This window comes from Odocoileus virginianus, unplaced genomic scaffold (genome assembly GCF_023699985.2).
Source record: "Odocoileus virginianus isolate 20LAN1187 ecotype Illinois unplaced genomic scaffold, Ovbor_1.2 Unplaced_Contig_6, whole genome shotgun sequence".
NCBI lineage: Eukaryota > Metazoa > Chordata > Mammalia > Artiodactyla > Cervidae > Odocoileus > Odocoileus virginianus.
Window position 1 is genome coordinate 2,533,049 of NW_027224323.1, and position 25,453 is coordinate 2,558,501.

Genomic DNA, 25,453 nt, shown 5'->3' on the forward strand with positions numbered 1-25,453 from the left:
GGGCTTCGTTGGTGGTGAGGCCTGTGCGAGGGCTTCATTGGTGGTGAAGCCCGGCCGTGGGCGGGCCTGAGTCGGGGCTTCCGCGGTGGCAAGGCTTGGGCGCGGCTCCAAAGGCCGGGGCGGGGCTTAATAGTGGGCAGGGCCCTGGGGCGGGGCCCGTGCGGGCCGAGACGGGGTTTCATTGGAGATGAGGCCCGAGCGTGGCTCCAGCGGCCGGGGGCGGGGCCTCGAAGGGGGCGGGGCCGAGGCGGGGCTTGTCGCGCTTTGCTGCGCGCGCACCGCGGCTCGAGGCGGTGGGCGCCGGGCGAGATGCTGCTGTGTCCGGTGATCCGGAAGCTGCAGCACAGGCGCGTGGTGTTGGCCAGCTCCTCCCCGCGCCGCCAGGAGATCCTCAGCAATGCTGTGAGCGGCCCGGGCCCGGGGTTTGGGGGCGCCGGGGTCTGGAGGGGTCGGGGTCTTGGGGGGGCCGGGCCTGCGGACCCGGGCCTAGTGACTGGAGGCCTCGGGACTCCCGGCGTCGTGACCCAGGCCTCCTGTATGGGCGCCAGAGTTGCGGGTCCGGGGTCTAGAAACTGGGGGTGTCTTAGTAGTTAGGGGACGGCTTTGGCCAGTGGCCGGTGGCTGGAGACGAGTGCCCGAGGGTCCTGATGACCTAGGCTTCATGGGTGGGGGGCGGTGGGGGAGATGACAGGGGCCTTGGGGGGTCTGCAGGGCCGGTGCCTAGTGTTTGGGGGTCCTAATGACTTGGGAGGGCGGAGGTAAGAGGGGGTGGGTGTTTGCAGGCCCGGGATCAGCGGTGGGCCCGGCTGACACGGTCAGAGATCCAGGGTCTCAGGGCAGAGGCCTTGTGACTGAGGGCCTGGTGAGCAGGGCCGTGGGGATTCTGCAGGGCTGGGGGCCTCAGTGACGGGGTATCTGGAGTCTTCAGGACTGGGGCCTGAGGTATCCTAGGCCTAGGATATCCTAGGTATCAGGATCCTAGTGACCAGGGTCCAGATCTGTGGTCTCCGTGATCGGGGGGAGCTCTGGTCTTCCAGCTCTGAGCCAGGGCTCAGTGACCTGGCGATCTGCTGGCCATGGGGTGTGGGGTTGCCGGGCCAAGGCCAGGTCTGTGTGCCTGAGCTGGATTTGTCCAGGTGCTGGTGGGGAAGGGGGAGGCTTGGTCTGCCTGGGGAGGCCCTATCTGGGAGGGGCAGAGAAGCAGGGATACCAGCTAGGGGGAGAGAGAGAGCAGAAATTCTTGCCTGGGTGGGGGGTGTGAGCTGGGCTGGGTGGGGGTAGGTACAGAATGAGGGGTGCTATAAGTACCTCCCGGGGAGAGTACAGAACTGGAGGGGGGGGTGTCTCATAGTGTGACCCAGGGGTTAACTGGGGGTCTGGGAGGTCCACGATGGAGGTGGAGAGGGGGCTGGGATGCAGAAGAGTAAGAGGCAGAGCTGGCTGCTCACAGAGGTCCCGCGTGGGCAGTGTGGGAGGGGGAGTTTGACCCTCTGTGGTCAAGACCGCCAGCCCCCACTCTGGAGGCCGCGGTGTCCGTGACCCGCCTCCCACAGGTCACCTGCCTGGTCACCACTCTGGAGGCAGCGGTGTCCGTGACCCATCTCCCACAGGTGACCTGCCTGGTCACCTGTGTTGGGCACCAAGCTAAGGCACCCCAGTTATTCTCCCTCATGCAGCCACCGTGTTTATGGCTTTTGGGGGGCCTTTCCTGCAGCCGCTGTCATCTCAGTAGTCTGACCTCTGTGAGGGCAAAATGCCGGCCTTTGGGACTCTCCAGGAGCCCTTTGACCCCTCGGGGCTGCACCCCAATCGATAGCGCCCTGCTGGCTTCTGCATGCACAGAGGTCTTCCCACCAGGGTCCCCGGGCCCCCCCACCCCTGCACCGGTCACACTCGCCCAGCGGCCGGGAGCTGGCCCTTGCTCAGCATCTGTAGTCAGGGAAGGTGGGCTGGGTGGGGGGGACAAAGGAGGCTCCTTCAGTTCCTGCTCACCTGTCAGCGTCCTGGGGCTCCCCCCGCAAACCCCTCTTCTGTCCCGTTCCAGGGCCTCAGGTTCGAGGTGGTCCCATCCAGGTTCAAGGAGAAGCTGCACAAGGCCTCGTTCGCCACCCCGCAGGCGTACGCCGTGGAAACGGCCAAGCAGAAGGCCCTGGAGGTGGCCGGCCGGATGCACCAGGTGAGGGCTCCTTTCCTGGGTCTCCTGCTAGCTGGGCGCCTTCGGGCGTTAATCACACCTGTTGTGAAGCAGTGCCCTTCGCAGCGGGCAGTGGGTGTAGCTTCTCTGTGACTGAGTGTCCTTGCCTTGTGGACACGTGTGATCCATGGGATGGGATTGTTTATGCAACGTTATCTCTCACTTTGCTAGTATGTAGCGTGCTGTTGCAGTTCATATCAGTGTCATTCGGGGTGAAGAATTGAGCTACCTAGTCTATTACCAGGTGCTACCAGGCCGTGTGCTGCCGTAACTGATATAATAGCGTCATTTATGATGTAGAATCCCCTGGCTTCTGGACAGAATACTGCAGGAGAAAATGGCAACCTGCTCTAGTATTCTCACCCAGAGAATCCCGTGGACAGAGGAGCCTGGCGGGCTACAGTCCATGGGGTCGCAGAGACTTCCACGCAACTGAGCGACTGAGCGTGATATAGAGTTAATGTAGCTTTAGCACTGAATTACCATATAATATACTATGATACCATGGCATTTACTATAGCAGCATCACTGGTGGGTATGGAAATAAGGCAACTTGTCTGTTACTGTTACTCTGTAAAATACTGTGGTATTTAATATAATAGCATCATGATATGGAAATCATGTAGCCAGTTTATTACTGTTACTATATAGCATACTACAGTATATAACAGCATCATTTATGCCGTAGAAACAATATAGCTTATATGTTACTGTTACTGTTAAATGTACTATAGTATGCGCTTCCCTTGTGGGTCAGCTGGTAAAGAATCTGCCTACAATGCAGGAGACCTGGGTTCAGTCCTTGGGTTGGGAAGATCCCCTGGAGAAGGGAATGGCTACCCACTCCAGTATTCTTGCCTGGAGAATTCCATGGACTCTATAGTCTATGGGGTCTCAAAGAGTCTGACACGACTGAGGGACTTTCACTTTCATACTATCGTATATGATATAACAGCATCATTTATGATACAGAAACAGTGTAGCTTATATATTACTGTTATTATTTAATATACTGTGGTCTATTACATAACAGGATCATTGATGCTATAGAAACAATGTAGTTAATATATTGCTGTTACTATTTAATATAACAGCATTATTTATGATACAGAAATTATGTACCATATCTATTACTGTTACTATTTAATATATTATGGTATTTAATATAGTAGCATCATGATGTAGAAAATAAATGTAACTAGTTTATTGCTATTACTATATAATGTACTATAGTATATAACAGCATCATTTGTGGTATAGAAACTGTTGCTTATATATTCCTATTACTATTTGATATAGAAATAATGTACCATATCTATTACTGTTACTATTTAATATATTATGGTATTTAATATAACAGCATCATGATATAGAAAATAACTAGTTTATTACCATTACTATATAACCTACTATAGGTTATGTAACAGCATCATTTATGATATAGGAACAGTGTTGCTTATATATTACTGTTACTATTTAATATACTATGGTATTTAATATAGCAGCATCACTTATAATATAGGAATAACATATCTCTGTATTGCTATAAGTGTTATTATGGAATATCCAATTGCAATTAACATAACCATATCGCTTACAATGTAGAATTAATATACCTTATCTATTATGAGGTGTAACTCTATAATATACAAAAATACATAATATTGTATACTATATACTTTTATGTATAGTGTATCTAATGCTATATAGCATACATAATGAATTATATACATTATAATGAAACAATACATTATTGTTATATAAAATAACTATCATTTTTAACACAGAATTAATATAGATTATCTGTGTTACTATAAAATGTATTAATTAATGTGTCATTTATGATATAGAATCAATGTAGCTTCCTATTACTTATAATAGTTGTAAGTAATATAATATATAATAATATATGAAAGCGTGAAGTGTTATTTGCTCAGTTGTGCCCGACTCTTTGCCTTGTGACCCCATGGACTGTAGCCCACCAGGCTCCTCTGTCCCTGGGATTCTCCGGCAAAAAGACTGGAGTGGGTTACCATTCCCTCCTCCAGGGGATCTTCCCGACCCAGGGATTGAACCCAGGTCTCCTGCATTGCAAGCAAGTTCTTTACCATCTGAGCCAGCTGGGAAGTCATAATTATATATAGTAATATATAACTGGGGACCCCATGGCGGCTCAGTGATAAAGAACCCACGTACCGATGCTGGAGACGCAGGTTTGATCCCTGGGTGGGAAACGTTCCCTGGAGAAGGGGAATGGCAACCCCACTCCAGTATTCTTGCCTAAAGAATCCCATGGGCAGAGGAGCCTTGCTGGCTACGGTCCAAAGGGTTGCAAAGAGTTGGACACGACTGAGCGACTAACTTTTACTTTCACTGTCTCTCTGGATTGGTGTCTTGAGGACACTCAAGTCTCGCTTTCTAAAGCAAGACTGGATCCATAAATAAACTGTGATGCTTTGTGCCGCGCGTCCTGACGTGAAAATGTGTTAGACATACAGGCTCGTCCTGCCTAAAGCCGAGTCTGTATTTCTTGCAGAAGGACCTGCGTGCCCCAGACGTGGTCATCGGAGCCGACACCATCGTGGTGAGTGTGTTTTCTGGCTTTCCGTGTCGCTGTCGACTGAAATCCAGGCCTTGGAAGGCAGGTTCTTTCTCTAAGACCTGGGGGATAATCCATCCCAGGCTTCTCTCTCTTCCGGCTTCTGATGGTTTTCTTCCAAATTCCTGGGCATTCCTGGGCTGGTGGCCGGCTCCCGCCTGTCTCTGCCTCCGTCTCCATGTGGCTTCTCCTCTGTGTCTGTCTCTCCTCTGACAAGAGCACCGTCCGTCATGGATTAGGACCCACCTGGCCCCAGTACGACCTCCTCTCAAATTTTGTCACATCTGCAAAGATTCTATTATCGAACAGTGTCCTGTTCACAGGGCTGGGGGGTCAGGACCTAGGGGAAAGGAATCTCCCCATGATAGGGGTTTTCGCTGCCAAGAGTCAATTTTGGATGGCTCATCACAGTGATCCATAGAGCAGCTCTGTCTCGCTGGCCATGGCCGTCTGCCTGAGACCCCGGCTGGCCCGACGGTGAGCGTCGCCCAGGGATGCTGGGCCTCACTGCTGGGGTGTTCATAGCAGCAGTGTCCCTGGATGGCTGTGTCGATGGATGATGGATGGCTAGATAGATGGATGGATGGTTGGGTAGATGGTTGGATGGATGGAAGGATGAATGGATGGATGGTGGATGGATGAGTGGGTGGATGGATGGATGGATGGATGGTTGGGTAGATGGCTGGCTGGCTGGCTGGATGGATGGTTGGGTAGATGGTTGGATGGATGCTGGATGGGTGGATGGTTGGTGGATGGAAGGATGAATGGATGGATGGTGGATGGATGGGTGGGTGGATGGTTGGATGGATGGATGGATGGTTGAGTAGATGGATGGATGGATGGATGGATGGTTGGTTGGCTGGCTGGCTGGCTGGCTGGATGGATGGATGGATGGATGGATGGTGGGTGGATGGATGGATGGATTTATGGATGGATGGATGGATGGATGGATGGTTGGGTAGATGGTTGGATGGATAGATGGATGGGTGGATAATGGATGGATGGATGGATGGGTAGATGGTTGGATGGACGGATGGATGGATGGATGGACAAATGGATGGGTGAATGGATGATAAATAGATGATGGATGGATGGGTGGATGGAAGGATGTGTGGATGGGTGGATGGATGCATGGGTAGATGGGTGGATGGCTTGATGGATGGGTGGATGGATGCATGGGTAGATGGTTGGATGGCTGATGGATGGGTGGATGGAAAGGTGAATGGCTCATGGATTGATGGATGGTTAGGTAGATGGATGGATGGTTGGGTAGATGGTTGGATGGATTGATAGATGGATGGATAGTTGTGTAGATGGTTGGATGGATAAATGGATGGTTGGATGGATGATGAATAGATGATGGATTGATGATGGATGAATGGGTGGATGGGAGGATGAATGGATGGATAGTTGATGGATGGGTAGATGGATGATGGGTAGATGGTTGGATGGATAGATGGATTGATGGATGATGCATGGATGGATAGTTGGGTTAAATGGTTGGATGGATAAATGGATGAGTGGATGGATGATGGATAGATAATGGATGGATGGATGGTTGATGGATGGGTGGATGGATGATGGATGAATGGAAGGATGGTTGTGTAGATGATTGGATGGATGGATGGGTGGGTGGATAATGGATGGATGGATAGATGGATAGAAGATGCATGGATGGATGGTTGGGTAGATGGTTGGATGGATTGATGGATAGTTGGGTAGATGGTTGGATGGATTGATGGATGGATGGATAGATGGATGGATGGATAAATGGATGGGTGGATGGATAAGTGGATGGGTGGATGGATGGTGGATGGATGGATGGATGATGCATGAATGGATGGATGGGTAGATGGTTGGATGGATAGAACGATAAGTGGATGGATTGATAAGCATCATGGGGTCCACCCACACCGTGGAATATGACGCAGCCATGAAAAGGAGTGAAGCCCCAACACAGGCTACAACATGGATGGATCTTGAACACCCAGTGCTCGGTGAGAGAAGCAGACACAGGACATGTATTATTCTGTTTGTGTGAAATGTCCGGAATAGGTGAATCCACTGAGGAGAAAAGCAGATCAGCAGTTGTCAGGGGCTAGGGAACGAGGTGGGGAGAGACAGCTTGTGGAGATGGGGTGTCCAGACGATGAAAGACTTCAGGAACTCAGTAGTGATCCTCACCCAACAGTGGAAATGTGCCACATGGTTTCATTTAACATGGTGAGTGTCACGTTATACGAATCTCACCTCAATTAAAAAACAAAAAACAAAAAACCTGAGTCTAAAACGGTGGACAGTGTAGCTGGTGCAGAGCCGCTCGGGGAACAGAAGCAATGTTCTCCGTGGCATTTCTCTCGCAGGCGGTCGGGGGACTGATCCTGGAGAAGCCGGTGGACAAGCAGGATGCCTACCGCATGCTGTCAAGGTGGGTGGGTCCCGGCCGTCCTCCGGGGACGCGTGGGACAGAGGCTAGGCCGTTCGCCATGTGTCCAGTCAGCGTCAACATCCGCTCATCACCTATCTGTCCGCCCACCCACATCACGTCCCCGTGTCCTCCACAGGCACCACATCCGCTGTCTCCCAGAGATAGCCCCTTCTGGTTCAGGTCAGGGGACCAGGCAGTGCCCTTGAACTGACCTCGACTCTTAACAACTCCCCACACCAGCCCCCACATTCAGGGTCTCCTCCTGGCTCGGGCACGCTGACTGTCCATGCCCAGGACCTCACAGGGACCCAGGAAAGGGGTGGCCCAGAGTGGCCGGGATCCGGGTCCTCTGTGCACGGCTGACCGCTCCCGTCAGGGTTCACGTGGTCCTGTGTTTCGTCCCGTGAGATGGCCCAGCCACCCCCCCAGCCGCTGTCTGAGCACAGTGACCACAGTCCCGCGGGGAGCTTCACGGTCCCCGTGGGGTGGTTTCCTTGGTCACCGTGCGCCCGGGGTGATGGGGGCAGGGCCGGTGAGTGGACAGGGGCCTCAGATGGCCCAGCCACCCCCCCAGCCGCTGTCTGAGTGCAGTGACCACAGTCTCGCGGGGAGCTTCACGGTCCCCGTGGGGCGGTTTCCTCGGCGACTGCATAGCCGGGGTGATGGGAGCAGGGCCGGTGGGTGGACAGGGACCTCAGATGGCGCAGCCACCCCCCCCATCCGCTGTCTGAGCACAATGACCACAGTTCCGCGGGGAGCTTCATAGTCCCCGTGGGGCGGTTTCCTTGGCCACTGCGTAGCCGGGGTGATGGGGGCAGGGCCGGTGGGTGGACAGGGACCTCAGATGGCCCAGCCACCCCCCCGGCTGCTGTCTGAGCCACAGTGACCAGAGTCTCGCGGGGAGCTTCACGGTCCCCGTGGGGCGGTTTCCTCGGCGACTGCGTAGCCGGGGTGATGGGGGCAGGGCCGGTGGGTGGACAAGGACCTCAGATGGCCCAGCCACCCCCCCGGCCGCTGTCTGAGCCAGTGATCACAGTCCCGCAGGGAGCTTCACGGTTCCCATGGGACGGTTTCCTCGGCGGCCCCACCCGGGATGATGGGGGCAGGGCCGGTGGGTGGACAGGGGCCTCGGGCTGTGGGCCAGGGATCGCCCTGCATTGCAGAGACACTGCGGAGTCACGCGTCCGGCCCGGCCGTGTGTTGCAGGCTCAGCGGGACGGAGCACAGCGTCTTCACGGGCGTGGCCGTCGTCCACTGCTGCACCAAAGGTACCTGGGCCGCCCGCGTCCGCCACCTCCCCTGGGCCCCAGGGCCATCGTGGGAGCCGCCGGGGCTCCTGGGGGGAGGGCCCAGGCACCCTGGGGCATCCCTGTCATTGCTACCACACGGGCCCGCCCTCCCACCTGGCCTGGGAACGTTGGGGTCCCACGTGGAAATATGGAGGGGTTCATCTTGAGCCTCCAGTGGACCCCATGTGGGGTGTAGGGGACAGCGCACCTCATCCAACATGACCCTCCGAGAGCCTGCCTTTGAGCTCTCTCGTCCGAGTGGTGGATCAGCTTGGCTCCTGTTGGCGGGTGTTAAAGACATTCTGTGATGAAAAGAAAATTTTTTTTTTTTAAGCACAAAAAGCCTGAGGAGTAACTTTAAAGCTGCTTAAAAGAGATTTTATCCCGAGGAATGAGCCTGCCATGGGCTTTAGGGCCACCCTCATCCAGGAGAAACCTTATCTCAGACCCTTCACTTGATCCCGTGTGCAGAGACCCTGTTTCCGTATAAAGTCCCGTTCTGAGGTCCTAGGTGGGCCTGAAGTTTAAGGAGCACCACGGAGCCTGCGGGGGGTTCGCAGGTGGCTCAGTGGTAAAGGACTCGCCTGCCCATGCAGAGGCACAGAGACGTGGGTTCGATCCCTGGGTCGGGGAGATCCCCTGGAGAAGGGAATGCAGCCCACTCCAGCGTTCTTGTCTGGAGAATCCCCAGGACAGAGGACCTGGCGGGCTGCGATTGATGGGGTTGCAGAGAGTCGGACATGACTGGGACACTGACCTCACAGGCACGCACACACTCGTTGACCCCGGGACGCCTGGCGTGGAGGTTTTTCCCAAGTGGCCCCTGTGTGTGCCCAGCGTGCCGTGTGCATGGGGCATTTCCAAGCCCACAGCCGAAAGCCTCGTGTAGATCTCAGAATTGTCCTCTCATAACGATGACTCCAGTCCGTAAATTCCCACAGAAACCAGGGGCCCCGTCTCGTCCAGCCCTGTAGACTGCAGGCCTTTCTGCCACGTGCCCATCTTGTCGGCTTCTTTTCTGGTTTATTGGCTTCCCTGGTAGCTCAGGCAGTGAAGGATCCGCCTGCAATGCAGGAGACCCAGGCTCAGTCCACTGGGTCGGGAGGATCCCCTGGAGGAGGACATGGCAACCCACAGCAGTGTTCTTGCCTGGAGAATCCCATGGACAGAGGAGCCTGGCGGGCTACAGTCCACGCGGTTGCAAAGAGTCGGACGTGACTGAAGTGACCAACACTCTCGCTTCACTTTCTCTTTTATTCTTTCTCTCTGTTTCTCCTGTGTACAGTGGAGAATCTTTTATTCCCTATTAATGAGCATGTGTGTGTGTGTGAGTCACACGCAAAGCTCAGACTTTCTTGCTCCTCACTTGTTCAGTCGTGTCCGACTCCGTGAGACCCCATGGACTGGAGCACGCCAGGCTTCCGTGTCCATCACCATCTGCCGGAGTTTGCTGAAACTCAAGTCCATCGAGATGGTGACACCATCCAACCATCTCATCCTCTGTCATCCCCTGTCCTCCTGACCTCAATCTTTCCCAGCATGCGGGTCTTTTCCAATGAGTCAGTTCTTCGCATCAGGTGGCCTGAGGATTGCAGCTTGAGCTTCAGCATCACGCTTGCCTCCTCATGGGCTCAAAGGGTTAGACCTGTGGGCCCCCACGGGCACCGGCTGCGCCCCCTCACCGCAGCGCGCGCTTCCTTGCAGACGGCCAGCTGGACACCCGGGTGTCCGAGTTCTACGAGGAGACCACGGTGAAGTTCTCGGAGCTGTCGGAGGAGCTGCTGTGGGAATACATCGACAGCGGGGAGCCCATGTGAGTCTCTGTCGCAGCCACGGTGCTGAACCCCGCCCCTGTCCACAGCCGCGGTGCTCAACCCAGCCCCTGTCCACAGCCGCGGTGCTCAACCCAGCCCCGGTCTGGAGCCGTGGTGCTGAATGCCCACCGCGGGCAGGAGACGGGCCGGGGCTGAGCCCGCGCTGGGGGCCTGTGCCCACCACGTGCCCAGGGGCCCAGGGCCGGGCAGCGTGCTTAGGACAGATGGAAGGGTGTCTTACCCCGTGCCCCTGTCCCTACATCACTGCCGTCTCCTCCAGCAAAGGGCGCTGCTGTGGGTCGGGCAGGTCAGTGCAGATGCTGCCGTGGGGCTGGTCTCCCCGCCCAGCGTCAGTGAAAGCCGCTCAGTCGTGTCCGACTCTCTGCAGCCCCACGGACTGTAGCCCACCAGGCTCCTCTGTCCATGCGATTCTCCAGGCAAGAATCCTGGAGTGGGCTGCCAGACCCTTCTCCAGGGGATCTTCCCAACCCAGGGATCAAACCCGTGTCTCCTGCATTGCAGGCGGGTTCTTTACCACTAGTGCCACCTGGGAAACCCTTTGACACTTCAAGGGAGCCCCCCGCACCCCAAATCCCCAAATCCCAGCTCCTCTGTTCTTTGCACCCTGGTCTGTGGGAAGAGGGGTGGCTAGAGTGCAGAAGGGCTGGGGGCTCAGTCCAGATGGACCGAGGCGCTGGACGGACCCCTTTTCCCATGTAAGGAGGTCTCAGCAGAGGTTTCCGGGAAGACCCGGGCTGTGGACCCCCGCGAGGAGTCCTCCTGTTGAGGCTCCTGGCAGAGAGATGAGGGAAGACCGCACTTGGGGGCCCCGGTCTCTTGTGGGCAAAGCCCACCCCCTCAGGAGACACAGGCCTGGCGTGGGGGCAGGTGCCCCCTCGTGCACCCCCAGAAACCGCCTTCATCCCGTCTTGGGGGCGGCACCAAGGGAATGCTCCTGGGGGCTGGTCCTGGAGCTGGCTGCCCGCAGCGCACGGCTGCTCCGGACCGGAGGTCAGCGGGCTCCCGACTGGCCGGGTGTGCACACCCGTCAAAGCTCATCATCACCGTGTCCGTCTCTTCTCCCCTTCCTTCCTGCCCCGCTGCGGTCCTTCACGCCGCGCAGGGACAAGGCCGGCGGCTATGGGATCCAGGCGCTGGGTGGGATGCTGGTGGAGTACGTGCGCGGCGACTTCCTCAACGTGGTGGGCTTCCCGCTGAACCGCTTCTGCAAGGAGCTGGCGCGCCTCTACCACGCGCCCCGGGCCCCCGGCGCCCCACCGCGGATCCACTACGACTCCATCCCTGCCGTCGACACCTTCGAGGACCTCAACGACGCCGAGGGAGGCGTCTCCGACCAGGCTCCCGCCAACGGGGGCCTGGAGGCGGGCGGGGCGCAGCCGCGGGCTCCCCATACCCGGGACGCTCCGGACCTGAATGGGGTGAGGGACAGCCAGCCCCCGCTCCCCGCGGGCCTCCTGGGGCTGATGGACGGCTTCAAAGCATCCAAGGTACCCCTGTGCCTTCGCAACCACGTGACCCCCAGCACAGGGGGGCGCTTCAAACCACAGGCATCCATCTCACAGCCCCCAACCCAATCCTGGGGACCAGACGCCTGAGGTCAGGGTGCCCCAGGGCTGGGCTCCGTGCAGAGGCTCCAGGGGACGGTCCTTCCCGCCTCTTCCAGCTTCTGGGGGCTCCACATGTCCGTCCCTGGGCTGGTGGCCGCCTCCCTCCCGTCTCTGCCTGCGTTTCCACGTGGCTTTTTCTCTGTGTCCCTGTCTCTCCTCTTCTGTGTCTTATGAGGACCCTGTCCCTGGGTTTAGGGCCACCCCCGTCCAGGAGGGCCTCATCTCAGACCCTTCACTCCATCACGTCTGCGAAAGCATCTCATTTCCACGGAAGGCCTTGTTCGCTTGTTCTGGGGGTCAGGATGTGAACACTATCTTTTTCGAACGTGACTATGGTCTGTGCCTGGCAGGGCTGGGGCGGGGTCCGAGTGGGTGTCTGCAGGGACACGGCTCACAGCACGCTGTGCCCCACGTGTCCGGGGAAGTTTCCTCTTTTATGAGAGCCCCGGGGAGGTTAGCCCGTCCCGTGAGGAGTGTTGTGCGTGGCGTGGAGTCTGTCCCGCAGGGAGCGCCCAAGTCCACACACAGCCTCGTCTCAAGGTCCCAGGGCCTGTGGCCTCGACGTAGGCACCGTGGGGAGCTACCGCGCACCCCTTGACCGTAGCGCATTGGGTTTCTCTGCCGAGAGAGCTTTTCTGCTTAATCCTCACCGACTCGTTCTTCCCTGGAGTAAAACTTATGCAAGCTGGAGCCCAAACCCAACTCTCCCCTGCAGAGGGTCCCTGACGGGCGTGGCATTTCTGACAGTTCCGCCGGCCCCCCCGCTCCCCGCTGTCCGTGGGGGGGTCACAAGCGATCGGTCAGTCCCGTCGCAGCCTGACTGTGGCCCTCCTTCACGGTCAGGTCCTGCTCACGGCTTGCAAGCTCAACGTGTTCGATGTTCTGAAAGATCGAGGCCCCCTGACGGCTGCGGACGTCGCCCGCGAAATCGGCGCCTCGGTGGACGGCACCGAGCGCCTGCTGGACGTCTGCGCGGACCTGGGGCTGCTGCAGAAGGCGGACGGAGGTGAGGGGCCGCCCAGGTGTCGGGCCGCTGCAGAAGGCGGGCGGGGGTGAGGGCCCCCCAGCTGTCGGCGCGGCGGCCCTGGGCCGCTGCAGAAGGCAGGCGGGGGTGAGGGCCTCCCGGCTGTCGGCGCGGCGGCCCTGGGCCGCTGGAGGAGGCGGGCGGGGGTGAGGGGCCTCCCGGCTGTCGGCGCGGCGGCCGGACGGAGGTGAGGGGCCGCCCTGGTGTCGGCATGTCAGCTCCGCAGGTGGGACCCGGCCGCCAAGCGACAGTGGCTCCTGAGCAGAGATGGGCAGAGCAGCCAGCCCTGTGTCCCGGACACGGGGCAGTTCCCAGAGGGCGGGGAGCAGGGGCGTGGGCAAAGAGGAAACGGGTGTGTGTGTGTGTGCGCGCGTGTGTGAGGTTTAGGAGGAAACAGGTGTGTGTGTCTGTGTGATGTTTAGGAGGAAATAGGTGTGTGTGTGCGTGTGTGTGTGATGTTTAGGAGGAACTAGGGGTGTGTGTCGGAGAAGGCAGTGGCACCCCACTCCAGTACTCTTGCCTGGAAAATCCCATGGACGGGGGAGCCTGGTGGGCTGCCGTCTGTGGGGTCGCACAGAGTCGGACACGACTGAAGCGACTTAGCAGCATGGTGTGTGTGAGTGTGTGTGTGTGATGGGTGTGTGTGTGTGTGTGTGAGTGTGTGTGATGTTTAGGAGAGAGACTTCTTTGTGGTCTCAGAGGGGTTGTATCTGCCAAGGTCCTCCAAGGAAACAACTCTCAGGGTGTGGACGTGTGCACAGCATAGATAGCTGCACATTCTTACTCATCTGTTCAGGTAGGCAGACAGGTGAGGTGAATGCCTAGACGCTGAGAGGTAGTAGAATGATACTTGAATGGATGGATGGACGGATGGATGGATGGTGGATAAATAGACACTTCACGGATAACAAACAGGTCACAGACAGATGGTGCTTGCTCAGGAGCTTCAGTCATGGCCGCTTTTGTGTGGCCCCAGGGACTGTAGCCCGCCAGGCTCCTCTGTCTGTGGGATTCTCCACGCAAGAATGCTGGAGAGGGTTGCCATGCCCTTCTGCAGGAGATCTTCCCCACCCAGGGATCAAACTTGCGTCTTCTGTGTCTCCTGCATTGGCCACAAGATTCTTTACCTCTGAGACCCCAAAAAGTGAAAGTGAAGTCGCTCAGTCGTGTCTGACTCTTTGTGACCCCATGGACTGTAGCCTACCAGGCTCCTCCATCCATGGAATTTTCCAGGCAAGAGTACTGGAGTGGGTTGCCATTTCCTTCTCCAGGGTAGACAGATAAATGGATAAAAAGGTGATGGAGGGACTGATGAATAGGTAACATATGTTGATGGATAAACGATAGATGAGCAGAGATGACAAGTGATAGGTAAATAGACTTATTCACACACAGCTGATAGCTGCTAAATAAACAGGTAGATGAGACATATATAGATTGACAGATAGGTGGTTAACAGATGAGACAGAGAGAGTTGAAGGTGACTGACAGATAGTAAACAGACAGGTTGATACATAGATGGGCTTCCCAGGTGGCTTGGTGGTGAAGAACCTGCCCGCCAGTGCAAGAGAAGTGGGTTTGGTCCCTGGGTCGCGAAGATCCCCTGGAGGAGGGCATGGCAACCCGCTGCGGTCTTCTTGCCTGGACAGTCGCATGGACAGAGGAGCCTGGCGGGGCTGCAGTCCCTGGGGTGGCAGAGTCGGGCGCGTGCGAGGGTGTCACGCTGTCGGCCGGAGGATGCTTGCGCTAACACCGCGGGACCCCGAGCGGCAGCTCCCCCCGCCCCTCCGATGTTCAGGGGAGCCCTTACGGGGGTCCGGGACCCCGAGCGGCGGCTCCCTCCGCCCCTCTGATGTTCAGGGGAGCCCTTACGGGGGTCCAGGATCCCGAGCGGCAGCTCCCTCTGCCCCTCCGATGTTCAGGGGAGCCCTTACGGGGGTCCGGGACCCCGAGCGGCGGCCCCCCCCCGCCCCTCCGATGTTCAGGGGAGCCCTTACGGGGGTCCGGGACCTCGAGCGGCAGCCCCCCGCCCCTCCGTTCAGGAGAGGCCTTACGGGGGTCCGGGACCCCGAGCGGCGGCCCCCCCCGCCCCTCTGATGTTCAGGGGAGCCCTTACGGGGGTCCAGGATCCCGAGCGGCAGCTCCCTCTGCCCCTCCAATGTTCAGGGGAGCCCTTACGGGGGTCCGGGACCCCGAGCGGCGGCCCCCCCCCGCCCCTCCGATGTTCAGGGGAGCCCTTACGGGGGTCCGGGACCCCGAGCGGCGGCTCCCCCCGCCCCTCCGATGTTCAGGGGAGCCGTTACGGGGGTCCCACGATGCCCCTTCCTTTCAGGTTACAGTAACACGGAGACGGCCAGCCTGCACCTGGTGTCGGACGCCGAGCAGTCCCTCCACGGCCTGGCCGCCTACCTCGACGGGCCCGTCTGGGGCGCCTTCACGCACCTGGGCCGGGCCGTGCGGGAGGGGGCGACATGGATCCCGGAGCCGCTGCCGCAGGTACCGCAGAACCTGACGCTGCTTCTCACGTGCTGTCTCTGCCGCTGAGAGACTGGCCACGGGCCCCCAAAGCGTCCCAGACCCGGGGACCATCAGAACCCGTTTTCCCAGCATAACGCTGTGGATGCGGGTCATTAGGGGAGGCGTGGGGGGCAGCTGGCTGCCCACAGCTCCCGACCCTCCAGAGAGAGCCTTGTGGGGTGTCTAGTAGGTCTGGGGGGGCTTCCCTTGTGGCTCAGCTGGTAAAGAAGCCGCCTGCAATGCAGGAGACCTGGGTTCGATCCCTGGGTTGGGAAGATCCCCTGGAGAAGGGAAATGGCAACCTACTTCAGTATTCTTGCCTGGAGAATTCCATGGACTGTACAGTCCATGGGGTTGCAAAGAGTCAGAGATGACTGAGCAAGCTGCTTCCCTGGTGGCTCAGATGGTAAAGCGTCTGCCTGCAGTGCGGGAGACCTGGGTTCGATCCCTGGGTCGGGAAGATCCCCTGGAGGAGGAAATAGCAACCCACTCCAGTACTCTGGCCTGCAGAAGCCCATGGAAAGAGGAGCCTGGTAGGACCGCAGTCCCTGGGGTCACAAAGAGTCGGATACGACTGAGCGACTTTCACTTCACTTCACTTCAGTGGGTCTGGGTCTTCAGGGCTCTCCAGGGGGTCTAGAAACAAAGGGCTTCCCTTCTGGTAAAGAATTCACCTGCAGTGCAGGAGACATGGGTTCAATCTCTGGGTCAGGAAAATCCCCTGGAGGAGGAAATGGCAACCCACTCCAGTATTCTTGTCTGGAGAATCCCATGGAATATAGTCCATGGGGTCGCAAAGAGTCGGACATGACTCAACGACTCGCAGCTTCTTTTCACTTAGAAACAAAAGACACTTATTTCCTGCGGTTGTAGAAGCGGGACTTCTGAAATCCCGGCGAGGGTGGGTGTAGTGTCCAATGAGGACGCAGTTCCTGGCTCCTCGATGGATGTCTTCCTGTCCTCCCCTTCCTCTTCCACTCTGTCCCCTGGACCCCTGCCCATCTGGTCTGCCCCCACCATCCCACCGAGCAAGCCCCCCACGCTTCGTCGCTCAGTCCTGTCTGACTCTCTGCGACCCCATGGACTGTACCCCCCCAGGCTCCCCTGTCCATGGGATTCTCCAGGCAGGAGTACTGGAGTGGGTTGCCATTTCCTCCTCCAGGGAATCTTCCTGACCCAGAGACGGAGCCCGGGTCGCCTGCATGGCACGTGGCCTCTTTACCGTCTGGTCCACCGGGGAAGTCCACCAACCCTCTGCCCTCAGAGAGGCCATGTAGAACATCATCGCGGATGCAGGACCGCCTGGGCCCCCGGTGGGTCTCTCCTGAGATCCTGTTCTGTTTCAGGCGCCCCACAAGCAGAGCACGGAGGCGACCCTGCAGTTCATGAGGGCCTCGCACGGCCTCAGCAAGCTGACCGCCCACCATGTGGCCACGGCCTTTGACCTGTCCCCGTTCACCTCCGCCTGCCACCTGGAAGGTACATCCCTTCACCCGACAGGAGTCAGGGCAAACGGCGGCAAGCCTTCCTACCTTGTCAGAAGCTGCAGGCGCCTTATCTACAGATAGGCTTCCCGGGTGGATGAATCCACCAGCAGTTCAGGAGACCCGGGTTCAATCCCTGGGTCGGGAAGATCCCCTGGAGAAGGGAATGGCAACCCACTCCAGTATTCTTGCCTGGAGAATCCCCATGGACAGAGGAGCCTGGTGGGCTGCAGTTCATGGGGTTGCGGAGTTGGACAGGGCTGAGCAACTAACACACAATACCTACTAACAAGACTTGGAAAATGGGTTTATCTCTACAAACCACACAAGGATCTAAATGTGTCCAGGGTGGATGTGGGGCTTGGGCTGATTTTCCCAAGTGCTCGGAGGTCCCAGGGATGGCTCAGACCCTCGTAGAGGTTATGGAACCCTTCCTGGGGGCTGCCAAGCAGAGCACGGGACCGTGGAACCTGTCTGCTGCCATCTCATGAGGTCTAATTATGCCACACACACTCCGTCCACCCCTCCCAGCCAGTCCTTCCCCCAGGACATTAGACGGAGGAGGAGCAGATGCCTTCCCAAGGGATGTAGTGGGATTGGGGTCCTAGGAGGGCTCCTGAGCTGGCAGCTTGCGTTTTCCCATCCTCTGCACAGCTTTCCTCCTGGTGGCCCAGAGTGGCTGCTGTGGCACCAGCCATCACACCTGCATTCCCACAACAGAACGGAGAAGGAAAGAGTATAACTCTCTAGAACTCTGCCCTAAGGATTCCCTGTGGATCTCTTTCCACCCTGCTCACCTGGCTCGGGCCAGCGCTTGGTCCACCATCAGTCCACAAGGCCCTGAGTTTGAGGCAGCAGAGACCTCCCCACGGGCTGACCTCCTCTGAGGGCACATGCTGAGGTCATGTCCGAGAGCGCTGGTTTGGTCCTGCCAGAGCTGAGCCTCTGGAGACAGGCCAGGTTGGTGCAGAGTCCACGTTTCTTCCCACAGGCTGCACGGGCGCCCTGGCCCACAAGCTTGTCCAGGAGTACCCGCGTCTGCAGGTGACCGTGTTTGACCTCCCAGAGGTCATCGAGCTTGCGGGGGGCTTTCAGGCCGGCGCAGGGCCGTCGGAGCGGGTCCACTTTGTGCCAGGTCAGTGCGGCGTCCTTGTCTGCCAGCAGTCACTCTTTGGGCGACCTTGTTTATCTCCTGTACGGGGTGGGTAGGGCTTTCCTGGAGGCCCAGCAGTAAAGAGCCCGCCTGCCAAAGCAAGAGACGCGGGTTCGGCGCTTGGGTCGGGAAGATGCCCTGGAGGAGGAAATGGCACCCACTCCAGTATTCTTTCCTGGGAAATCCAACAGAGAGAGGACTCTGGCGGGCTGCAGTCCATGGGGTCTCAGAGAGTTGGACACGACTGAGTACGCACACACATACGGAGTGTGTGTGTGTCTCTATGTGTACATTTCTGTCTGTCTCTGACTGTGTGCTGTGTGTTTCTGTGCCTGTGAGTGTGTCCACGTGTGCCTGTATGTGTGTGTGTGCATGCATATGTGGTCTCTGTGTGTGTCTAAATGTGTATGTACCTGAGTTTATGTGTCTATATATGTATTTTCCTGCGTGTGTGTGTGTGTGTATCTGTGTGTTTCTGTGTGTGGGTAAAGTGAAAAAGTGTTAGCTGTTCACTGCACGTCAACCCCATGGCCTGCAGCCCGCCAGGCCCCTCTGTCCATGGGATTCTCCAGGCAAGGGTACTGGAGTGGGTTGCCATGTCCTCCTCCAGGGGATCTTCCCCACCCAGGGATGGAACCCGGGTCTCCTACCCTGGGGGTGGACCCCTTACTGTCTCAGCCGCCAGGGTGTTGCGTGTGCGGGTATGTGTACACATGCGTGCTTCTGTGTGTGCTTCCGTGTCAGTGTGTGTGTCTGTGCATCTGTGTGTGTGGCTGTGTGTCACTGTGTGCAGCTGTGTCTGTGTGCGTCTGTGTGTAGCTGTGTCTGTGTGCGTCTGTGTGTCGCTGTGTGCTTCCGTGTCAGTCTGTGTGTCTGTGCATCTCTGTGTGGTGTGGCTGTGTGTCGCTGTGTGCGTCTGTGTCGCTGTGTGCAGCTGTGTCTGTGTCTGTGTGCATCTGTGTGTCGCTGTGTGCGTCTGTGTCACTGTGTGTCGCTGTCTCTGTGTGCGTCTGTGTGCGTCTGTGTGCAGCTGTGTCTGTGTGCGTCTGGGTCACATCTGCGCGTAGGACGCTGGCTGCAGCAGCAGCCCCTGGGCCTCCACGCCTCCACCCCGTCTGTGTGTCTGTGTGTCGCTGTGTGCAGCTGTGTCTGTGTGCGTCTGGGTCACATCTGCGCGTAGGACGCTGGCTGCAGCAGCAGCCCCTGGGCCTCCACGCCTCCACCCCGTCTGTGTGTCTGTGTGCATCTGTGTGTAGCTGTGTCTGTGTGTGGCTGTGTGCGTCTGTGTGTGGCTGTGTGCAGCTGTGTCTGTGTGCGTCTGTGTGTCTGTGTGCAGCTGCGTCTATGTGCGTCTGTGTGGTTGTGTCTGTCTGTGTGCAGCTGTGTCTGTGTGCATCTGGGTCACATCTGCGCGTAGGACGCTGGCTGCAGAAGCAGCCCCTGGCCTCCACGCCTCCAGCCCGTCTGTGTGTGGCCCAGGTGACCCTTCCAGCGGCCGCCTCCCGCCCGCGGACCTGTACGTTCTCTGCAGCCTCGCGCACGACGGGCCTGACCACAGGCTCCACGGGCTCCTGAGGCGGGTCTCCCGCAGCTGCAGAGCAGGTGAGACCCTGGACTTGCCTTTTCTTCGTGCGCTTGCCTTTCTTCACACTTAAAGACAATTTCCCATCAAAAAAAAGAAAGAGACCCGAATGCATGTCACACAGTCAGCCTGCCCACCCATCCAGCCCACGGTCCGCTGCCCAGTTTACCGCCTGCCCAGGCCCTAGCTGATTCCCAGTTGCCCCTCATTCATTTCTGAGCTTTCCAGCCGCAGTATGCGCATGGCGTCCCATGGGCTCCCCCTGGTGGCTCAGACGGTAAGGAATCTGCCTGCAATGCGGGAGACCCAGGTTCGATCTCTGGGTCAGGAAGATCCCCTGGAGAAGGGACAGGCTACCCACTCCAGTATTCCTGCCTGGAGAACGCCGTGGACAGAGGAGCCCGGCGGGCAGCAGTCCACGGGGTCGCAGAGTCGGACCCGCCTGAGGGACAGAGCAGAGCGCACCTCCGGTCATCGCAGTCTGCAGCCCTGTCCCTGCAGACAGAATTCCTCCCACCTTCCCACGGGGAAGTCCTCCCGTGCGGAGCCCCGGGGGCACCCGCAGGCTGGGTCCTGGGACGCCTGCGCATCCCTTCCCGGTTATCTCTGTGTCTGTCTCCCCAGGCGCTGGCCTCCTGCTGGCCGAACTGGCGCCCGCGGAGGAGGAGGAGGAGGCCGGCGGGGCGGCGCGGAGGTCCCCCGGGCTGCGGATCCTCGGGGCGGGGCGGCCCCCCCGGGGCCCCGGGCAGTACCGGCGCCTCCTACAGGGGCTCGGCTTCCAGGACGTGCAGGCGACGCGCGCGGGAGACCTGCTGCACGTGGTCCTGGGGACCCGGGCCCCGCCCTGAGGGTCGCCCCGCCCCGACGGTCGCCGCGCGAGCCTGGGGGTGATTCCCGGAGAAGAGGCGTCCGCTGGGACAACGATTATTAGAGGAGGCGGAAAGCAGGCAGTCTCCGCGCGCGTCTGTAGGGGGCGCCCTGGACCCAGGAGATGCGCGCCCCCAACCCGGGAGGGGAAGGGTACGGGGCCTGGGACTGCTTGTTTGGGGGGCGGGGGTCGCGGGGACTCGGAGAGGCCCCCGGGGCTGGAGGCGACCGACAGAGGGGACCCCCGGGAAAGGCACGGGGTACGGTCCTTCTCCCGAGGGCACCTGGTCGCAGCCGGGCTGGGCCCCCAGTGAGAACGAGTGACGTGCAGAGCCGCCCTCTGCTCCCCCGGGGGCGCGTGGGGGGCGCGGTCCCTCCAGACACCAGGATCGCTAGAAGAAACTTGATCTTCTAACCGGAGGGGTCAGAGCACCCGCCCGCAGGGCGGGGGTACCCGAGCCCCCCACCCCCACCCCGGCCCCCCAAGAGTCCCTGTAGCAGTGCGCCTGATGCGGGCCGGACTCGGGGATCCCACACCCACGACCAGGCCCGTGAGCCGGGGACACGCCCGAGCGCGGGCCCCAGCTGCAGGCTGACGGCAGCGAACGCCTGCGGGAGCCAGGACGGACGGCCCGTGGGGCCCTTATTCGCCTCACTCTCCTTGTCCTGCTGGGACTCTTTGCAGTTAAAAAAAAAAAAAAAAAATTAAAAGGCGAGAAGTGGAAATATGACTGACGGACACCTAACCTGTCTCTTCATTGCTTAGAACACAGACGAGCAGGTGGCGCTAGTGGTAAAGAAGCCACCTGCTAATGCAGGAGACCTAAGAGACGCAGGTTCGATCCCGGGGTCGGGAAGATCCCCTGGAGGAGGACATGGCCACCCGTGCCACTACTCTGGCTATAGTCCATGGGGTCGCAAAGTCGGACATGACTTAGCAGCGAGACGACAAAAACCATCTCGGATACGCAGCCTCTAACGCTGTGAATGTCGTAATTAAACCTCGGGAGGGTGCTGAGGAATGGGGGCCAGCCCGCTGTCTAACGCTGTGAATGTCGTAATTAAACCTCGGGAGGGTGCTGAGGAATGGGGGCCAGCCCGCTGTCTCTGCACTCCTGCCCCGGAGTCCTGGAACAGGACCCCTTCCTCCCCCCACCCCCACCCCCCACCCGCCATCCCACCTCCCTTAACCATCCCCATCCCACCCCTCGGTCTACCTGGGTGCACAATCCTACGGGTGCACAGTCTTTCCCCAGTACCTGGGGCGTTTGTGGTCCTGCCGCCCTCCCGGCTCAGCCGTGACTGCAGCACACGGCCTGGGTCACCGATGCCCCCCACCCGTCCCCAGGACACACACAGGGAGCAGACCTCCATCGAAGGCCCACGTGAGATGCTTTTAAAGGAGAAACACGTTCTGCGCCCTAGTGAGCAAGGAGGACAGATGTCACATTCATTCAGTCCTTCCCGCAGACAGCAAGCTGCTGACCTGGGCGGGGGTCGGAGTGGGGGTGACCCCTGGGATGCACGTGGGGCCCCAGGGAGGGGGATCCGTCACCTAGGGGAGGGGACAGGGTGGCCCAGGGGTTAACCGCCGCCACACCGAGGCTGCAGAGAGGCGTCCTGGTGTGCCCAACGCCGGCTCTGAAAGCAAAGTGCGGACTGCCAGGGCCTCCCGGCCTGAAGGACCAGCTCCAGCTGGCTGGGCCTCGTTGGCCCAGCGGGCAGTGATAAGCATCGCGGGATCCCGCCCCGCCCAGACGGGCTGGTGCCCGCTGTGTACAAACTGCAGATGACCGGGGCGACGCCTCCCTGACCGGGCGTGCCCCGCAGCCAGAGACCAGAACCCGGGGCGGCCTCGCCCTCTCTTCCAGCGCCGTGTAGTCGCGGCCGGCCGGAACCGGGCTGGGCCACCACCCAGCTCCGTCCTCCAGGCCCCAGTGAAGCCTCAGAAAATGCCAGAACACCAAGGCCCTCCCCCGCCCCCCACCCCCCACTCCCGCCGCAATCCTCACCGGCTGACAGCCACCTGATCCGTACCCACCCCTCGGGCCCGGTCATTCTCCGGCCACGCCTCTTACCTGCCTCACCCAGGAAATCACGAGAGCTCTCTGGAAGGCCCTCCTGCCAGGTCACTGGGGGCTGGAGAAATGAATGACCGGCTGGGGCGGGGGTTGGAGGGGGGGGGGTGCTGGGCTCTTGTGGGTCGGTCCCTAGCATCCATCCATCCAGTATCACTTGGAGGAGACCCCCTCATGAGAAGGAGGGCGGGGCGGCAGAAAGGACCGAGAGGCCGGGATGAGAAAGAAGCCACGGAAACAGGAAGTGTCAGTCGCTCAGTCGTGTCCGACTCTTTCCGACCGCATGGACTGTAGCCCACCAGGCTCCTCTGCCCGTGGGTTTCCCGGGCAACAATACCCGACTTGGTGGCCCTGCCCTCCTCCGGGGGATATTCCCGACCCCGCCATCGAAACCTGGCTCGTCAGGTTCTTGACCGTCGGAGCCAATGTGGGGGGCGGGGCATAAAGAAAAAAGAGGACGGGGATAGAGAAAAACAGCAGGGGAGAGAGAGAGGCAAATTAAGAACTAATTCTTGAACCCGCGTTGCTACAAAGACTTTTATTTTTTCTGGACCTGGCTGGGGACACACCTCGGCATTTGCTTTGTGAAAATTCACAGGACGATACACTTGGGACTTGTGTTATTTAAAATTCAATAAGGAGTTCACACGGGCTTCCTGTGGTGGCTCAGACGGGAAAGGAACCTCCCTGCAATGGATGAGATCTGGATTCACTCCGAGTGGGTAAGATTCCCCTGAAGGAGGAAATGGCAACCCACTCCAGTATTCTCGCCTGGAGAATCCCAGTAGCCTGGAGGGCTAAAGTCTATGGGGTCGTGTCAACTACAAATTGGCATTTAAAGTGCATTGCCAACAACTGTACAACAAAGGCAGTTTGTCATCTGCCTCTAGGGAGATTGAACCTCCTTGCTGCTATTGCTGTTGACCTTCAACAATCCCTGAGGGAGTTCAGGGTGGACTGAGGCACTCTGTGCTCCAGGCGATGTGCTGGGACAGGTCTTTAGTTAGTTGGATGTTTTTAGGAATAGATTTTATGATCTCAATCCTTGCAACTCCTCATATCTAGTCCAGTTCAGCTCAGTTCAGTCGCTCAGTCGTGTCCGACTCTTTGTGACCCCATGAACCGCGCAGCATGCCAGGCCTCCCTGTCCATCACCAACTCCTGGAGTTTACTCAAACTCACGTCCATTGAGTCAGTGATGCCATCCAACCATCTCATTTTCTGTCGTCCCCTTCTCTTCCCACCTTCAATCTTTCCCAGCATCAGGGTCTTTTCAAATGAAATCAGCTCTTCACATCAGGTGGCCAAAGGGTTGGACTTTCAGCTTCAACATCAGTCCGTCATACCTAGAGAAGCACTAAATCCCTTCCTGGTGACATAGATCCTCAAGACTAACAAAAACCTTTTGTAAACCGAGTGCTTCATGGCACTGAACTCCCCCTTCACCAAAACTTCATGTATTCTTTCCCCTACTGCCGCTTTGGCAGTCTCTCAGAGCTAGCTGAGATGCTGCCTCCCAGGGCGGCAGTCCTCATTTTGCCCCAAATAAAACTGAACTCGCAACTCTCAAGTTGTACTTTCTTTTATTCCACAGTTGCAAACGGTCAGACAGGCCTGAAGGAACACCACTTGCACAAGGCGGTCAGGCCTTCCAAACACCAAGGTCTCTGGACACGCCCTTGGAGGCAGGGGGCCAATACTGCCGCGTGTAACACTGTGCATACAAGTCCGCGCGTGGGCATGTACAATGGCTGCATACGCGTGCATGTGTGGACACACGTATACACACACGTGAGTGCACCTGTCAGCCTGTGACATCAGCACACGTGCCCGTTCTTCTAGGAGACCCTCTTCCAAGTCGCGGTGCCCGGCTTGACAGGGACACTCCGAGTGTGAGCCCCACTGGGCCTGGAAAGGCAGCCGGACCTCCCCCATCCTGGGACCCCCCCCCCCAAGTGCACCCGGAGGAATCAGGGTTAGGGCTGGGGGACCCCACGGCGGGAAGCTGGGTCCTCCGGAGGCGCTCTCCTGGGCGGACCCGGGTGTCCCGGGCGGGGCATAGGCAAACCTTGCTCCGAAGCCGGCCCGGGCGGGGTTCTGGGGCGGTTTCATACGCTGGGTCAGAACCCACAGACTGCATCGCTCGTCCCCCGGGGCGACGCGGGGCCTGGAGGAAGCCAGGGGTCATCAGGGCCTCTCGGGGCTGCGGGGTTGGGGGTAGGGGTCGCGGCGGGGACTCGGAGGTCTGCGGCGCGGAGACCTGCGCCAGACCCGCGGTCCGGACCTCAATGATTGGACCGGCCGGACTGGACGATCTCCAGGACCAGCCTGGAGACCCGAGCGTCCGGGGCTACGATCCAGACAAGAGAGGGCGCGGGTCTCCGCAAGGCCCGACCTGTCCCTTTCACCGCCGCAGCCCGTCGCGGCCGCCACACCAAGCGTGACCTTCACAAGGTCAAAGTGGCCGCCTCTCACCTCAATGTGACCCGCCCCGGGCACGCTCGGCGCAGGGGCGGGGCGAGGTTCCCGACATGCCCCGCGGCGCGGCGCGCGGGCTAGGGGGCGGGGCCTGCGTGGTGGCGCAGCCAATAGGTGTGGCGCACGGGGGGCCTCGGGGCAGGGCGAGGCGCAGCTCCCGGCAGCACGCGGGGAGCGCGGCGCACGCCCAAGTGGCGGAGCAGGGCAGCGGCGCGGCCAATGGGCGCGGCCGTACGGACCCACGGGGCGGAACGAGGCGCCGCTCCCGGCAGCCCGCGCGGGGGCGGGGCGCGCGCCCAGGGGGCGGGGCCTGCGTGG

The 25,453-nt window shown here is 59.0% G+C and overlaps 1 protein-coding gene and 1 long non-coding RNA gene across 7 annotated transcripts; one reads left to right on the forward strand and one right to left on the reverse strand.

Annotated features, from left to right (window-relative positions):
* The first annotated feature begins 250 nt into the window (after positions 1–250).
* Positions 251–21,310, forward strand: ASMTL (acetylserotonin O-methyltransferase like). Of its 4 annotated transcripts, XM_070463785.1 has the most exons (14): positions 251–402; positions 2,045–2,176; positions 4,731–4,778; positions 7,157–7,221; positions 8,428–8,489; positions 10,215–10,323; positions 11,448–11,832; positions 12,796–12,958; positions 15,309–15,472; positions 16,840–16,972; positions 17,969–18,112; positions 18,322–18,378; positions 19,610–19,732; positions 20,337–21,310. In XM_070463785.1, exons 1-14 carry the CDS (start codon positions 310–312, stop codon positions 20,558–20,560), a joined length of 1,902 nt encoding a protein of 633 aa, XP_070319886.1. In that variant the 5' UTR covers positions 251–309; the 3' UTR covers positions 20,561–21,310. The 4 variants fall into 4 exon arrangements, with proteins under 4 accessions (XP_070319886.1, XP_070319887.1, XP_070319889.1 ...); XM_070463786.1 differs by lacking the exon at positions 18,322–18,378; XM_070463788.1 differs by lacking the exons at positions 18,322–18,378; positions 20,337–21,310 and having other exon boundaries at positions 19,662–19,737.
* LOC139033879 (uncharacterized) lies at positions 17,268–25,424 on the reverse strand. 3 transcript variants are annotated; one of them, XR_011486370.1, is made up of 5 exons: positions 24,726–25,424; positions 22,658–24,003; positions 19,645–20,002; positions 17,775–18,220; positions 17,268–17,680 (listed from the first exon to the last, which is right to left on the reverse strand). It is a non-coding gene; the product is annotated as an uncharacterized lncRNA (long non-coding RNA). The 3 variants fall into 3 exon arrangements; XR_011486368.1 differs by having other exon boundaries at positions 17,268–18,220; positions 22,658–25,424; XR_011486369.1 differs by having other exon boundaries at positions 17,775–20,002; positions 22,658–25,424.
* Positions 25,425–25,453: the final 29 nt, after the last annotated feature.